Raw genomic sequence first — 14,660 nt, 5'->3', positions numbered from 1 at the left:
GCAAGTGCATTTGACTCCATTCTTAAGTATTCAAAGATAGTTTAATGAGTAAAAATGTCAACATTATGGCACATTTCCCTATACATTGAATATCAGTATGTTTGTTCACAAGTGTAATTAACAAAAGAAAACATAGTTTGCCATACAGGATTTGCTCTTTGTTGAAGGTCATACACTGACCTACTGTTTCAAACTTCTACGTCATTAGGTCACTGATGGAAAGTTGTCTCATAAATAACGTTTCACTAAGTGAACATCACAAACATCAAGTGCAGCCTTAAAAAAGACCATTACAAAGTACAACACACAGATGTAGATAAAAAAAAAGGAAGATGGGCATACCCGCATACAATTCGTCACAAAGATAAGCGACTGCGTTTACAACAAATCATAAAACGTAGAATACCAGTGTATAAAACTTCTCAAAAATAACTGCACGTGCAAACAACAATTAAAAAAGTGTATTCATCAGAAATGAAGAATACCGACGAAGGTTTTATTATGTAAGCAACTTGTCAAAAGACTCAAACAATCGACACACAATACCTTACAAACAAAAGTCTACTTAATTACAACCTCTAAAAAGATAACAAATACCATTACCAAAGTAGGTAAAAAGAGATGAAAGACAACAGGGAAACTCATAAGTCAGAGAAATAATTAACAACGTCATGAATAAAACGACGGAAAGACGAACAAGTCAATAAAAAACAAATGTTGAGCAACACAAAACCCACAAAACACTTGGGAATGAACTCATGTATGTGCTCCTAAAGGATTAACATTTCCTGCTCCACATGTGGTATTAGCCGTTTTGCATAACAAGCACAATTCTGGTGTTTAATCTGATGCGGTGATGACATAATCGAGCAAATGAAGATCGTGGTAACAACAACAGATCATTTCCGAAGTCATCTGATGTTCCATAACGATGAGCTGACTTTCAAAGGAATGACGTCAACGTTTCCTCATAAACAGAAACCCTCGTAAAAGGTCACCAAACGTTGATCTATTTTGCGAGAGGACATTAAGATATAGTGGAACGTGAAGTTAAAGGGATATGCGAACTTTGTTTCATTCTAAATAAGAAGCTCCTGCAAATAAGTTGGATCTTAAATGAAATAACAAGTCGGCGACAAGGGGAGCTCAAAAAAGTCTCAAGGCGTACCCATTTGTTGAACACCACATCCTCCATACACAAAAAAAGTTCTTTATCAAATTATCGCGTATATGTACTTTTAAACCTTAAAGAGTTACTGTACTTGAAAACAACTAATCAAAGGAAAAAACAAAATCCAAAGAGAACGAAGATCATGATGAATGCACATATAACAAAAATCAAAATAACTCCAAAGGACAAGTACACTAACTTGCACTTTGGAAATAGGAGGATGAACTGTGGTTCCTGCAAGAAGAACATACATGTATCGGTGATAATATTTGTACATGTCGCTTCGATTGAAAGACACAAGTATTTTTTTGCAACTGTTGCTACATAGAAAGACCACAGCTGGAAAAAATTTCACAACTTAATTCTCATCTAAAATTAACAACTAGGAGATTGACAATGAGACAAATGTCAACCAGATTCAAAAGGATGAGGATGTAACTAGAGTAATGTACGTCCTTCAAAAACGAACAAAGCCAACACCGTTAAGTGAACTATGAACTTGAAGAGAGAAAACAACAGACCAAAAACTAAAATGGAGGGCAGAAACCAACAACAACCACTGAATTTCGACACTTTCAGATTTTAATTATGATTTCTTCTCACAACTATGAAACATGCTGTAGATGTTACTGTCGTCACAAAATTAATAAATGAACGTTCAAGGCATATGATTTTATTCATTACACTGTCTAAACTCACTACAGTAACTCTTTTCACTTCTTGATATCTCATTTTCCCTATAATAAAGAGAAATAGAATTTAACAAACGTATTTTGAATTCAACCGAATGTAACGGTCATGATTTTTAAATACTTTTTGCATTTTAATGTATAACACCATTGAAAAAGCATAATTTCTTAAAAAATTGTAAAAACATATTAATTATTAAAGACGCGAAATGCTAATTAAAAAGAAATAATATTGGCCCTGTTAAGGTTAAGAAAAATATATCACACTACACCTTTTAGTTTTTGCAAGATAATTTTACTTACTGATTTTAAAACATTTATCCTTTCTCTTAGATTGTTTATTTTACTTTTGTCTATATCACAGCCTGTAAAAGATCAAATCAGAGTTCAACATAAATACCATTTTTCATTACTAGAGAAATCGTTTCTATAGCATTTTGGAAGATATTCTCTAAACGTATTAGTGTAAGATCAAAGGGACAATGTTGATGAACACAGAACGAGAAACAATATTGTTTTTCACCTCAATTAAAATTTACCTTAGTCCGGTAAATATGCTTTAAAAATACAACATAACTTGTGCAAAACCTTCCAAAAATTAATCATGACATGACAAAACAGTTTCATGATAAAAACACATCTTTGAAAATATCAGAGACGTTATGAGAGGAGACACAATTCTTAAATGTACTAATGGTATAGTTTTAGCTCGACAAAAGGCAACGTAATAATAAACGATAATAGAAGTTGTATTTACTTTCACGTAGATGAAAATAAGTTGTCTTTCTTCCAACATTATAATATTTTCTTCACTACACTCTTTATGCACAATTTCGTAAACGTCTATAAGAATAGGCTTATGCATTTTCAACGGTGAATGGATAAAGACAACCGACGTTTACCGCTGTTCAAAAGTCACAAATCGATTGAGAGAAAATAAATCCGGATAACAAATTAAAACCGAGATGTTATTTTTAACTCGTATTTCTCCTTTATAGACAATCAAATTTTGAGATTGAAAATGGAAGACTGGTATAAAACTAAGTATAGTTATTAGATCAAAACAAACTGTTAGAAAAATAAATTTTGCTTCGGGTTTGTTAATCGGGCTATTAATAACAAGATGCATCAATAGTTGAAATATGAAAAAAAAAACTGTTTTGTCGTTTTCTCCTCTTATATTTAATGCTACTGTTGCCTTTATGAAACATTCATTGAAACCATGCATGTGTATCAAAATAAGATAAAAAAAAAAAAAAAAAAAAAAGCTAATCGCATAAAGTTCAAAAGTAGCGAAACCATGTTGGTCGACGGAGTAAGCTTCTTCTTCTATGCAGTTTGTAATTCTCCATGCAAATCCACATTCAGTAAAATAATGTCACAAATAGGAATAGTACAAACCAACAAAAAATACAGATCAGATGCATATTCCCGGATCTAGGGATAAAACAAATGTGACAATATGTCGCTAGTGATTCATAAACTGACAAATTCAGTTGCGTATGATGTGAACTTGCACGAGCAAAACTTATCAATTGCAATATATAGACCCAATAAGGAACAGTACACGCTACAGCTGAGACATGAGAAGTTGACAATGAGGAAAACAGCTAAAATCAAGACTTTTGTCATGAAATGTAGTTTGAAGTTGACAATATGTATAACAATCAAAACATTAGATAAAACTGCAAAATTATAAAATTTTTGGTTGCAGGTTTTGTCAATAATTTTAACATCTGATTAACCTCATTTGTTGAATATAGTATTACTTTTAAATCATTTTTAAAGCCATCTTTTACTATAGAAAAATGGTATCGAGAATGAAATCGAGACTGCTGGTAGACTTTGCGTCCCCGAGGGTATCACCTGCACAGTAGTCAGCACTTCGGTGTTGACATGAATATCAATTATATGGTATTTTTTATAAATTTCTAAATACAAAACTTTGAATTTTTGGAAAACCTAGGGATTTTCTTATTCCAGGAATAGATTTATTAATTTACATTAGCCGTAATTGGCACACCTTTTTGGAATTATGGTTCCACAATGCTATTCAACTTTGTACTTGTTTGGCTTCATAACTATTTTGATCTGAGCGTGACTGATGATTCTGATGTAGACGAAACGCGCGTCTGACGAATTAAATTATAATCCTGGTACCTTTGATAACTATGTAGATGTTTAGTCGAACATATATATATACAATATGGTAATTTTTCATAGATTTATACTTGTTTGGCTTTTAAACTGTTTTGATATTACCGTCACAGATGAGTCTTATGTAGACGAAACGCGGGTGTGGCGTATACAATTATAATCCTGTTACCTATGAAACTATTATATAGACGTCCCGGATGTATTTCGTGCTTAACCAGTATCATTTGTTTTAAACCGCTCATATTATTTATTTGCTTACTTGAAGATATTATACATATATGACTCAACAATGAAATTTCATGCTGTCCAAAAGTGGTGTTATAAACAAAGTCGGAAGGAATGAAATGCAATTAATTAAATCATGTTTCCTATCAAACCTTTTGAGTTCAATTCGTTCTTGTCCTGTACGCACAACCTTCTGCACCTCATACAATGTCCAGGACCTGAAAGTAATAGTAAATTAATTTCCAAATAAATTTTAACAAAAAGGAAAAGTTCCCATCAAATTTGATCAGTAAGATACACAAAAAGTACAAGTTTGTAAAATTCTAGGTGTTTATTAATCCTTTAAAGCTTAATAAGTACTGACAATGCAACATTGTGTGTTAAAATCTTTCAAAACGGGTTACGCTACGAACTTCAGGACCTTTATGATATGATTGTGGGTCTGAAATATGTGTTTGTGTGATTGATTATACAAATGTATAAGTCGGTGGCATTTTTTTGTCAGTTGCATTAACATTCATTTAACATTTGTAGATAAATCTACTGACGAAGCGTTAGCTTTATGTTGCCATTGCCACTATGATTTATGGGAAACATTTTTATAAAATCTCACTTGCTATTAGCGCATAGTGTTTTAATGATGTAATGTGTTTATTTTTTTGTATTATAAGTTTGTATCATACATCTAACAAACATTACTTACCAAATTAAAAACCTTTTAATAAACTCATCAGATAACAGGATTACAATTTTATATTTGCACCAGACGAGTTTCTTCTACAATCGACTCTTAAATGACGCTCGAAAAAAAAAAAGTTAAACAGGCCAAATAAAGTACGAAGTAAAAGATTATTGTGATCCAAACATTTTGCCAAAAACAGAGTAGGTAATCTATTCCTGGGGTGAAAAAAAAGCGTAAGTATTTAACAAAAAAATCGATGTTTTGTAAACAGTTAATTTATATTTGATTCGAGCGTCAATGGTGAGTCTTTTGTAGAGGAAACGCGCGTCTAGCGTATATATAAAATTTGAATCCATGTTTCTATGATGAGTTTATTATGACAATATTATATAGTACGGTGACCAGAGTGAACATTTTAAAAATTTAATCGTCAAAAATGGTATACGGCTGTATCATATATCATTCGAATCGAAAATTTATGTATTTTAAAATTAATTTGGTCGTCAAAACTAAATATGGTGCCGTTTTTCAGAAATCGAGATCAAAGGTCAAACACCATTTTCCATACATAATTGCAATGGATATTAGATAGCAACTAAAATACCTTATCGCATATTTTTTTTAGCAAAACCGCATGGGTTCTGTTTTTTCATTCAATTTTTCACCCAAAAATTAAAAAATCATTCTAAAATAAACTGTTTCGATAAAGTGAAACACCCCTTTAAAAAAAGGGGGATGATTTTTAACTAAAAAAGAAGTATTTTTTCGAAACAATCATTATTACTAGCATCAAAACTGTAATAAATGAATATAAAATACGAAAAAACATGTCTGCTTTAAGATAAATATCTTTTATTACCCAATATAAGCTAAACAAATAAGTTTTGTACACTTAGATTAGGGTTGGTAGACGCCCAATTGACAACAAACTCTATAAACACAGACTGATATGTGGCTTTCAAAAAACTTTTTATATGTTCTACTATGCATTACAAGGAACACAAGCCAGCGCAGAACATATACACAATTGTAAAACGTATTTTGGATTACTAGAACTGCATTTAACTGTGTGAAAACTTTAGATTTTTAATAAAGGTATCAGAAATGCACATTCAATTTGCAAATCGCACCAAATGTGCTAGCCTTACTGTCAAATAAAATTTATTCTCAAACCTCTTCTGTTAGGGCATGTGTATGAACGTTCTTGCATGATTCTGATCCTTGGCAGGATCATAAGTCGGTACATGCAAGGTTTTGGTCGACACAAACACGACTTTTTACATTAAGACTTTCCCTTACACGAACACACGAGGTCATGAAGAAAATCTGCTGACATGTTTCCTTCAAAGTAGACAGGGTGCAATGAATCTTTGAATGATTTCCATCCCTATTCCAATAATGAAGGGAGGGGTGGTTTTGCAACACAAGAAGCATGCCAAATTTTGGTCTGAAATGAGGCACTAAGGATATGCTGTCGAAGCGCCGCTTCAGAGGGTGGCAATCTGACAAGACTTGAATCCTTGCTTGTAGCAAACTAAACTCGAAGTTTGTTAATGTCCTGATGGCAGGATGCATATTTCTGCTTTTGGTCGTAAAGTCTTGCCACAAACCGTCTAGAGCGTGATATGGCAGTCTCTGTGTCGGAATCTCATAAATTGTACAGATCACTGAAATGTCCAGGGAGCACTAATAGAGGATTACTTTTAATGAACTTGACCAGGAAGTCACCAAAAAAATTAATGAGAGCCTGCTTATTTTATTTTACAGAAAGGAATTTCTTCCAGTCGTGGACATTTCTACCTTCAATTACTTGAAACACATTTGCATGAGCAGTGACTTTGGTACGACGCTCTCTTTCAGCTGACTTAATGGAGTGTTTTACATCATACCGATCAAAAACTTCAGCTACGTATACTTTTTGTGCTTTTGTAAAACAACTTGCTAAATAATTGCAATAGGCAAGAGCAAGATCTCCAAAGGTTTTATGTTCCTTTGCATCCATGCACTGAACTATAGCCATACCGTCTCTAATGTAAATTGTCAACGAAGGATCAAAATCTGGCAAAGAAAGAACCGGCGAGACTTCATTTTCAAACTGGTTTACTAGATCTGATTTACACGATTTTCTCATTGTTCCATCTTCATGGAACAAAGAAACCGGGATAGGCCCAAGTGGAAGTGAGAGAATAATTTCAATAGTAACATCATCACTGATGTTAGCTAAAACCAGAGCACGTCCAAAATCAATTTCTGGATTTATATGGCCAGTTATAATTTCGACAGATTAACACTTAAGGGTTGTCTTAGCGTTTATATGTTGAAATGTTTTCAATTTGAACTTGGTAATAGGACTATAGAAGCTTCCGGATAGGTCTAAAGAAAGCGCACTCTTAACATATTTTCTGCACATATTTTCTCCTTCATCTACTACAGAAAGAATCCTGAACTTCTCTAGTAGCATGCATGCCTGTAGAGATATTAATAATTATTAATTAAGGATGGTCTGCATCTATATCAAAGGGGTCAGTCATGGTTTGGTTCAAATGAGTTATTATTGCTTGTTCAGTGCCCATATCACTCCAAATGTGCAATTGAATGTGCCTTGCTTTTGTCTGTTAGAAAACTCCCCTAGTTTAAAAGCTGGTTCGATCTCTGTTGGTAGTTCGAGCATATCAAGAATATATACAGGCATCCATCTAGAGTAATTTGTACGGTTGGTAATGTAAAAATAGGGCAGCATTTTGGACGAAGACTTTAAATCTGCCGACCAATTACCTTGTATAGTTCTGCTCGTACATTTGACAACATAATTTGAACGGCAACGAGGAACATGTCATGTCCCAAAATTTGAAAGTAGGTGATGCATCGTGACCCCATTCTTTGAACAGACCAATAAGAGGCTGTACATGATCTTCAAACAACTTTTCCAGTCTAGTTTTAATGTCTGAGTCTTGGTCCGTTTGATCACATATACTTGTATGGAACTCTAACAACACATTCCAGAACGCAGATGGTATCTGATCGAAGTAATAGAGACTAAGAAACACGACAAACTGTGGAAACCACCAAGCCTGAGAATATGGCGATTAAAAATGTCAGGCTTCGACCATTTGACTTATTGTGCGATTGCATAGAGTTGCTGGTCAAATGTTTGAATAGCGTAATCCTGTCCAGCATCATTAGACATGTCAAGACATTTCTTCATGGCAGTATACACTGTGGTCATATCATTCGGTTTAGTCTATAATTGGAGGATATGCTACAACTGTAACATCGGCGCCCTTTTTAGACAAACGACTATTGTACCTTGGTCAAAAAGGAATCCTTTAAGTAAATATCATCTTTACGCTAACCAGCTGCAGCAATAAACCGCGATTTTCTGTGATGTGTAAATAAAACTACTGTTGCATTACTGCTTTTCTGGTAAATTACACATTTTTCTAATATAAAACTTGGTTTCAGTCGCTTTGCAGTACTTGGGCCAAGTTTCAACGGACTTCCCTGTTGTGCCATCTTTTTGGGGTTAGGCCAGACCTCAATTTCTAAAAATAACTTTCAACTAAATAATTTATATTCCTTTTAAATAAATCAAACCTAACAAACACAACCTCAAAATTGAACAAACAACAAACAAAAATATCTAATACCCAAAACTTTGACCAAATACAAGTAATATCAAGTGATAATTGCTATATAGTAATCGAACATATGGTGCGCTCGAAGTTCAAAATCAATAAGGTTTATAATATCAGATCACCCGTACCTGACACGACTTTCCGGAAATTAAGTAAGATTGTATTTTAATAGTGAATATTTTGAATGCTATTTTACATCTTTTTGTTAAATTTATTATGATAAAAAATTATGTCACTGAAAAGAGTATTTGCTGAATTTTCACGTTGTATAAATTAGTTCATAATTTAAAGTTGCGTGCGTTTTTGCAAAGTATTGAAATCCGGTGAAGCGACAAAATGTCCAAAGTTTTAGAACTTTGTATCTTCATATTTATTTAACAAAAAACTTATAATGTTACTTTTATTGCTTAATGAATAACATATTATACGTGCTATTCAAATCCTATACGGAATACATATATTTGGTAACGATTTAAAAAAAATGGCCGAAATTACATGCCTTGTAGAGTCCACATTGCATGTCATTTTTGCTAACAAAACGGCAAATTAAAAAAAACTGCACCGTACGACTTTTTGACGACCAGTCTAAAATTAAAGTAAAATCATTTCTCTAGATGTATATCAATTTTTAGCCGTATACCCTAAAGTGAAATTAAACTCTGTTAATAATCGCCTTTTCACTATTCCGTCACCGTACTTATACTAATGACATTAGAGTAAAACATACCTCCACAGTTCTGATAACAATTTTTGCATTGTTCAAACGGCTTAAAGTTATGTTCTTCGCCGCATGCCTTTATTTGAGCTCTGTTTTCCTTTCGTGCAACATTTAATTGGTCTTCCAATTCTGTTATTGTAGCCCTTTTTACTTGTCTTTCTATCCTTATTCCGGCTATACGAGAAAATATATTTATCTGATTTTAATTGTAATGAAATAAGGAATACAATTATAAAAATGATATAGCAGATACTCAATCACACGCGAAGGAGGAAGTAGTCCGTTTCCCTCATGTCCCTGAATACGAAGAGGCCAATAAAAAATCCGTCATTCTCCCACATACCAGAAGCAGGTAGAACAATTGATTTCCTTCCGCGTACTACGAAATTAAAGATTATTTGTTCTCATTTCTAACAAACAAATTACAGAGTAGAAAGTGTTCCAGTGCCTTCCGTCCCCACGCAGCGAATGAGCAAAAGTCACTTCCCCTTCTTCCTTCAAAAAACAAAGGAGAGAAAGAAGTAGTCAAATTGGCTCCTTCCAGTCACACAAAGTAGTAAGTAGTCAATTGCTCGACTATCGTACATAAATGAATTCTACTGTATTTTTGGGGGTCTATAATGAATTCTAATAATTTCACTATATATAAAACAAACGAAAAATGGTGATTTTTGTTCAGTGTCAAGCATCACAGCTACATGTACATTTGTCTCGTTATTACCATATATTTTGATCATGTATTAAAAATTGTATCCTGACATTGTCACAAAAACATGTTATTCTAAAAGTTCTTAATTTTTTTTTAATTATTTTATTCAAATCTTACAAATAAATAAGCCATACAACATGTATATTGTTAATTTGTCTTCATGTAAGCGTTCAATCTAACAAAACTAGAACTATACACCAATTGACTGATCTAAAATTATTTGTTTATCCTGGCAAATGTTCGATACATTCTCATGTTATTCATATGAACCCATATTTTAAGACACTCTTTCGATTATGCGATATACATTGAATATATATAAGCTATGAACATCAGTAATGTATATTTTTTCTCACTCACCATTTTCAGCATTTACCGACCTTTCCCCTGTTCGACTTCGACTTGTAACGTCCGTGCTATACGTATCCTCTGATATAGATCTCTTTTCTATAGAATCAATTTCTTTTATTTTTTTGTTTTCTGTTTCATTCGTGTCAGACATCTGTCGAATATCTGGAACTTCATTAGTACATACCATCTGACACTCGACGAAAATGATTATAGTCAGTAAAGTAGGGAAAATTGTCATTTTTCTGCTAAAACACAATTCAAATTATTATATATACATATAATAAGTAGATAATTAAGGATTAGTTAAAGATAAGCTGATATACCGTAATTGTGATGTGGGTGAATGTAACTAACGTCATTAATTTGCAAACATAAAACGGATACATATATTTGTCATGCGGGCTATTTTTTTAATGTGCATAATTGAGGTTATGTATTTAGAAAAATAAAGTTTTTTGTGAAAAATATTTTCTTAACATGTCCACTCTTGTGATTATAAATTACATGTGTTATAAAAATGGGACCTTAATCTCAGACAGAAGGACTTTTTAAAACAAACTAAAAGTCATGTGTATAGGGTTTCAACTGTTAAACGTAGCGAAACATTGTATCAGACTCAATACAATGACCTATTCTTTACATCATCTAAAATGGGCAAAATATAAAATTGTTGTCCTGTTACTGAAATTAAAACTTAAGCAAACACATTGTATTTTGCAACTCTTTCATCTCAGTCTACAGTATGAAAAAAACTATTTTCATTATAAATATCTTTAAAACGAATGATAAAAAATAAATATTTATAAAATGTAGACTCCGATGAGTGATCATTGACATCCGCAACATTACAGATACAGACATGTAATTATTTGTGAATGTGGGTTATACTTCGATAATTGATAATTATACAATTGAATTGGCTGATAAGGGTGTAATAACTAACTCTCGTTTGAAGCACATTGATGCAGGTAACATTTAGTGTCACCAGGGTTGGCATAAATCTACGTAAGGTTATGTGTGGAAAACCTCTTCATTTTCACCTAAGTGGTATTTATTCAAATATAGCTAAGAGGTACATATTGCGGGACCTTTAAACTAACAATTAATTCTGATATAATATTCCAAAAAAGACTCATGTTTAATACAGACTTAGAGTGGGTAGATACTTTGTGATGATCTTTTATCTCAAAATATCTACCCACTCATACTCTTAAAATGTCTATAATATAATATATGAATAAAGTATATAAAGCAGTACACGATAATACGTCCCATAAAGGAATTTACGTGATAAACACATATATGTGCGGTATTATATCAGAGGATTTTTCAAAATACATCACAAAATGCACATAAACATAACCATGATTTCTTACATGTTAAAAGTATGAAGTCACGTATGATTTGATGTCGGTGAAATTGTCATGTCTTGTGCAACTTAATTTAACTTTAAACTATCATGAAAATTATGATGATATTCTTCTACTAGTTACAAATGCATGCTCGAAATTACTACATGCCATGATTCATAACATACTAATCCAAAACTCCAGTTTGATAGACTAACATCTTATATAGAAACTAAGGTCCAAACTCTCTCAGTTTTTTTCACTTGTTTTAAGGTGGATTTTTCTCTTTTTTAAAATCAGTTTTGATTATACAGCTCGTAATTTTCTATGTATTCAAGTTCGGGTTGTTCTCAGATATTTTAAGCCGTTTTAAGGTATCTTCTAATTATACAGTTCTTAAATTACTACGTATTCATACATCCCTGGATTTCAAGGTTAGGTTTGAGCGTCCCTCAGACAAAGTTGTTCTGGTGTGTATTTGGTCGTTTTAAGGTATATTCTAAGCCCACCGCCTTTACATAACCACGTATTCATACTTTATATTTGAGCGTCCCACAATAAAAGTTGTTCTTGGATAGATTTAGCAGTGTAAATGTTTATTATATTCATAAAGCTCCTTACATTTCTATGTATTCACATATCCCTTTATTTCACGTTTAGATTGAAGTGTCATGGAATAACGGATGCACTAAGTATTTAAAAGGTTATGTTTATTGAATATGGTTAAAAGTTGATACTTCAAAGTTCAACTACGGTTTCAGCACATTCCAATAAACTAAAATGCATTCTAAAATGTAAATGTATTTCAACAACCATGATATTTTACCTCTTTTGAAATAAGTTTACATTAATGTTTCAAGACAAAAATTGTTTATTGAATGATGATTTTTCATTAAGAAGACGTCTGTATAATATATGCCCTTATTTAAAAAAAAAATAACATTAATAATATTTCTTTTTGATATGTGTACGTGTAGTCAAAATGGGATCGTTTAAATGTGATAACTTGTGAAGAGGGTTCAAATTTACAAAAGTAAAACGTTATTTTAATTACTTCATAGTTTGTTCTCGTCCTGAATGTGCGTGAAATGTATGCCAACGGAAGAAGCGCAATAAATAAATCATTTTATTCTTGTAGAAACACTTACCACTTTTTGACTCCACTTGAAACAATCAACAAGCTGTTGCTGTATATGGTTCAATATTTTGATTTGCAGATGTTAGAAGTAGGTAGGGATCATATTTCGAACCTGGATCAGATTTTACATAACATGTTGAAAAATCAATGCTTTGTTAGAAGTTATATATATAAAAAAAAACATATACATATTTATTTTCCATGAAATATTTTTAGAGAAACAAATGCTAAATGTGACATAGGAAAGGTTAAATATGTAATGTAAACATTATTTTTGTTAAAACTAAATTATTTTTTTTATTCTTCGGAAATACCTTACCTTATATTTGTTCTATATAATAAGAATGTTCTTATCCCGGGCATAAAAACAATGCCGTATTTGGCAAAACCTTTTCAACTTTTGATCTTCAGTGCTGTACAAATTTCGATCTTTTATATCTGGGCGTCACTGGTGAGTCTTGTGTGAACAAGGCGCGTTTTTGGCGTATTGAATTTTAAAGCTGATGCTTTTTGTTATCTTTTAATAATGTCTTTCTTTGTCTAATATGTTCTCCTATTTATTTGTATTGTAGTTCGGTAATATTATGTTGTCATTTCAATGTTATATTTAACTTTGCCATTGAAGTGCGAGGTTTGGCATGCCACTTTTCCGTGTCTGTTAGACGTCACGTATAGAAAATTTATAACGTTCTATAAGGAAGCTTTCTCAAATCTGTCTATCTAGCCTTACATTCACCTTTTAGGGATTATTTTTCTGATGTTGTCTTTTGATGTGTTTCAGATTTACGGTACGTGGTGATTCAGCAGACGTCGAACACAGAATTAGCGAGACAAACAGATTCGGAAACATTATAACCACTTCATGAACTTTCAACTTCAAAAAATGGTCATAACCCTATTATTCTAAGGTTGACCATATGCTAAAATATATTTTCCGGTTGGACAGTAGCGAAGTTTTTTTTTTACTCTTCTTTACCAGAGCGGCCGTTTCATCCCTGGTACCAGTTTTGAATAATGTTATACCCGATAACAGGGGAAGGGTTATGCAGGTTATGACCTAGCGTCAGTGTTGGGTAGTACTCTTCGTTAACTCCTTATTCCATTAGAGGAACTTTTGTCACTTCTGTTACTAGCAGATCATGTACCTACTTGCCAATATTACAAATGCCGGTGGTTTGTTTCTTCTTCCCATACCTCGTTTACTGGTTTGTTTCTGCGAACGATATTATTACACATAGTATTTCTTGAGTTACTAGCTTTTAAATCTTTGATCAAAATATAGATGCGGATTGATTGCTGATGTGATGTGTGATAAATTAAGTATGAGAATTTGGGCAAACAGGTGAAAGTAACTTGAACGTCATCAAAGTTGTGAGACCACTAGTTCACTCATTCTTATTTGAACATATAATATAATGAATTTGGTAACATATCAGCACTAGGTACATGAATATAAGGAAAGATTTAAATTGCCATGGAACAAATTTAGTTTTTGTAATTCAATAGAATATTGTTTTAGTATAATATATTCTTTAACAATTATCAATCTATCTTTTAATATATAATCATCGATCTACAACGGTTCTCAATCCATTCAGATCATTTTTTTTATCAAAGTAAAAGTATGCAAAAACATATTATTATCAACGCCTCTTTATAAAAAAACCTCCTCCCCCTTTAAACACTCATCTGGATATATTTAATAGTATGTATCTTAACTTCTTTTATACCAATAACTCTTTCTTTGACTACAGTACACAAATATAACAACATGCAATCCATTTTTATTAGAAAAATGAACTTTTGGACTAAACAATGTCAGACTGTAGTTGTAAG

General features: G+C 32.4%; 1 protein-coding gene across 2 annotated transcripts; it reads right to left on the bottom strand.

Annotated features, from left to right (window-relative positions):
* Positions 1-1,828: 1,828 nt before the first annotated feature.
* LOC134726945 (uncharacterized) lies at positions 1,829-12,931 on the bottom strand. Of its 2 annotated transcripts, none has more exons than XM_063591343.1 (6): positions 12,835-12,931; positions 10,347-10,579; positions 9,287-9,451; positions 4,395-4,460; positions 2,164-2,225; positions 1,829-1,908 (listed from the first exon to the last, which is right to left on the bottom strand). In XM_063591343.1, the coding sequence occupies exons 2-6, from the start codon at positions 10,573-10,575 to the stop codon at positions 1,900-1,902; spliced, it is 531 nt and encodes a 176-aa protein (XP_063447413.1). In that variant the 5' UTR covers positions 10,576-10,579; positions 12,835-12,931; the 3' UTR covers positions 1,829-1,899. The 2 variants fall into 2 exon arrangements, with proteins under 2 accessions (XP_063447413.1, XP_063447412.1); XM_063591342.1 differs by having other exon boundaries at positions 10,347-10,582; positions 12,835-12,902.
* Between the last annotated feature and the right edge of the window lie 1,729 nt (positions 12,932-14,660).

Source organism: Mytilus trossulus, chromosome 7 (genome assembly GCF_036588685.1).
Source record: "Mytilus trossulus isolate FHL-02 chromosome 7, PNRI_Mtr1.1.1.hap1, whole genome shotgun sequence".
NCBI classification, from domain to species: Eukaryota; Metazoa; Mollusca; class Bivalvia; order Mytilida; family Mytilidae; genus Mytilus; species Mytilus trossulus.
This window is presented reverse-complemented; position numbering and strand designations above follow the sequence as displayed.